The sequence below is a fragment of the Perkinsus marinus genome, assembly GCF_000006405.1.
Source record: "Perkinsus marinus ATCC 50983 genomic scaffold scf_1104296942638, whole genome shotgun sequence".
NCBI classification, from domain to species: domain Eukaryota; phylum Perkinsozoa; order Perkinsida; family Perkinsidae; genus Perkinsus; species Perkinsus marinus.
Genome location: NW_003212092.1, coordinates 1 through 1,093, shown reverse-complemented (window position 1 = coordinate 1,093; position 1,093 = coordinate 1). Strand labels below are relative to the sequence as shown.

Sequence of the window (1,093 nt, the reverse complement as noted above, 5' to 3'; positions counted from 1 at the left end):
AAGTGATGGGCTCAAGAAGTAAAGTGATGGGCTTAAGAAGTAAAGTGATGGGCTTAAGAAGTAAAGTGATGGGCTTAAGAAGTAAAGTGATGGGCTCAAGAAGTAAAGTGATGGGCTTAAGAAGTAAAGTGATGGGCTTAAGAAGTAAAGTGATGGGCTTAAGAAGTAAAGTGATGGTATAAGTCCTTACCCAAGCTTTTGATGACGTCGTCTCTGACCTTGGGCGTTGAAGTAGCCGTACACGCCAACAGTGGTACATTCGGGCACAAATTTCGGAAGATTTGCAGACGTCTAACAATGGTCAAAAAACGTCACGCGCCACGAAATTCCTAAAGTGTTGTTACCTATAAGCCGGTCGGAAGTCATGACCCCATTGCGAAATACAATGGGCTTCATCTATGGCAACATACAGGAGAGTGTTGTTGGCCGCTACTCTCTGTAGGATGTTATTTTTGAATACTTCTGATGATATTTGTTCAGGCGTTATATACCTACATTGTGAACCAAACCGGTATTTTCAACACCTTCAATTTTCTGAGAGTGATAACAAGTGAAAAAAAATGACAAGTGATAACAAGTGATAAAGAGTGAAAGTCAACATGATAACAATACGACTAGACATCAACGCTATAGAAGCGTTTCGTAGTCTATAGTCGTAGTCTCGAAATTGTAGATATGCATAACTGTTCGGTTCACCATGCATCAAGTTTGCCAACACGCTTACACAATACGAGTGGCAGGCGTCTCCAGCTGAAGGTCTTCAAGGAGGACTTCTTTCTCAGCAGGAGTGATAGAGGAATTCAACACCGCACATGCAGAAGGGCCAAATCGATCTGATATCAGCATCTATCGTCACTGCGCCACGAAATTGCCACCTCACTTCGAGTATCATTAAAACTGTTAGTGAGGACCCCACGCAGCTTCTGTAGTTGGTCTTGCATCAGTGCAATGAGTGGGCTCACTATGAGGGCAAACCCCGGCCTAGACGATGCTAGTGCTGGTAGCTGATAACATAGCGACTTACCACCACCTGACAATAACAACAATACGGTGCGTTCAATAGACAATGCTGTAGTACACAGTAATAGTACTA

The 1,093-nt window shown here is 43.2% G+C and overlaps 1 protein-coding gene across 1 annotated transcript; it reads right to left on the bottom strand.

The window, feature by feature from the left end:
• Positions 1 to 190: 190 nt before the first annotated feature.
• Pmar_PMAR021677 (hypothetical protein) lies at positions 191 to 941 on the bottom strand (the record flags this gene model as incomplete). The annotated part of the gene is made up of 4 exons (XM_002781373.1): positions 191 to 291; positions 345 to 491; positions 725 to 833; positions 881 to 941. Coding segments are annotated over 4 exons (418 nt in total), but the record flags the coding sequence as incomplete, so codon positions are not given.
• Positions 942 to 1,093: the final 152 nt, after the last annotated feature.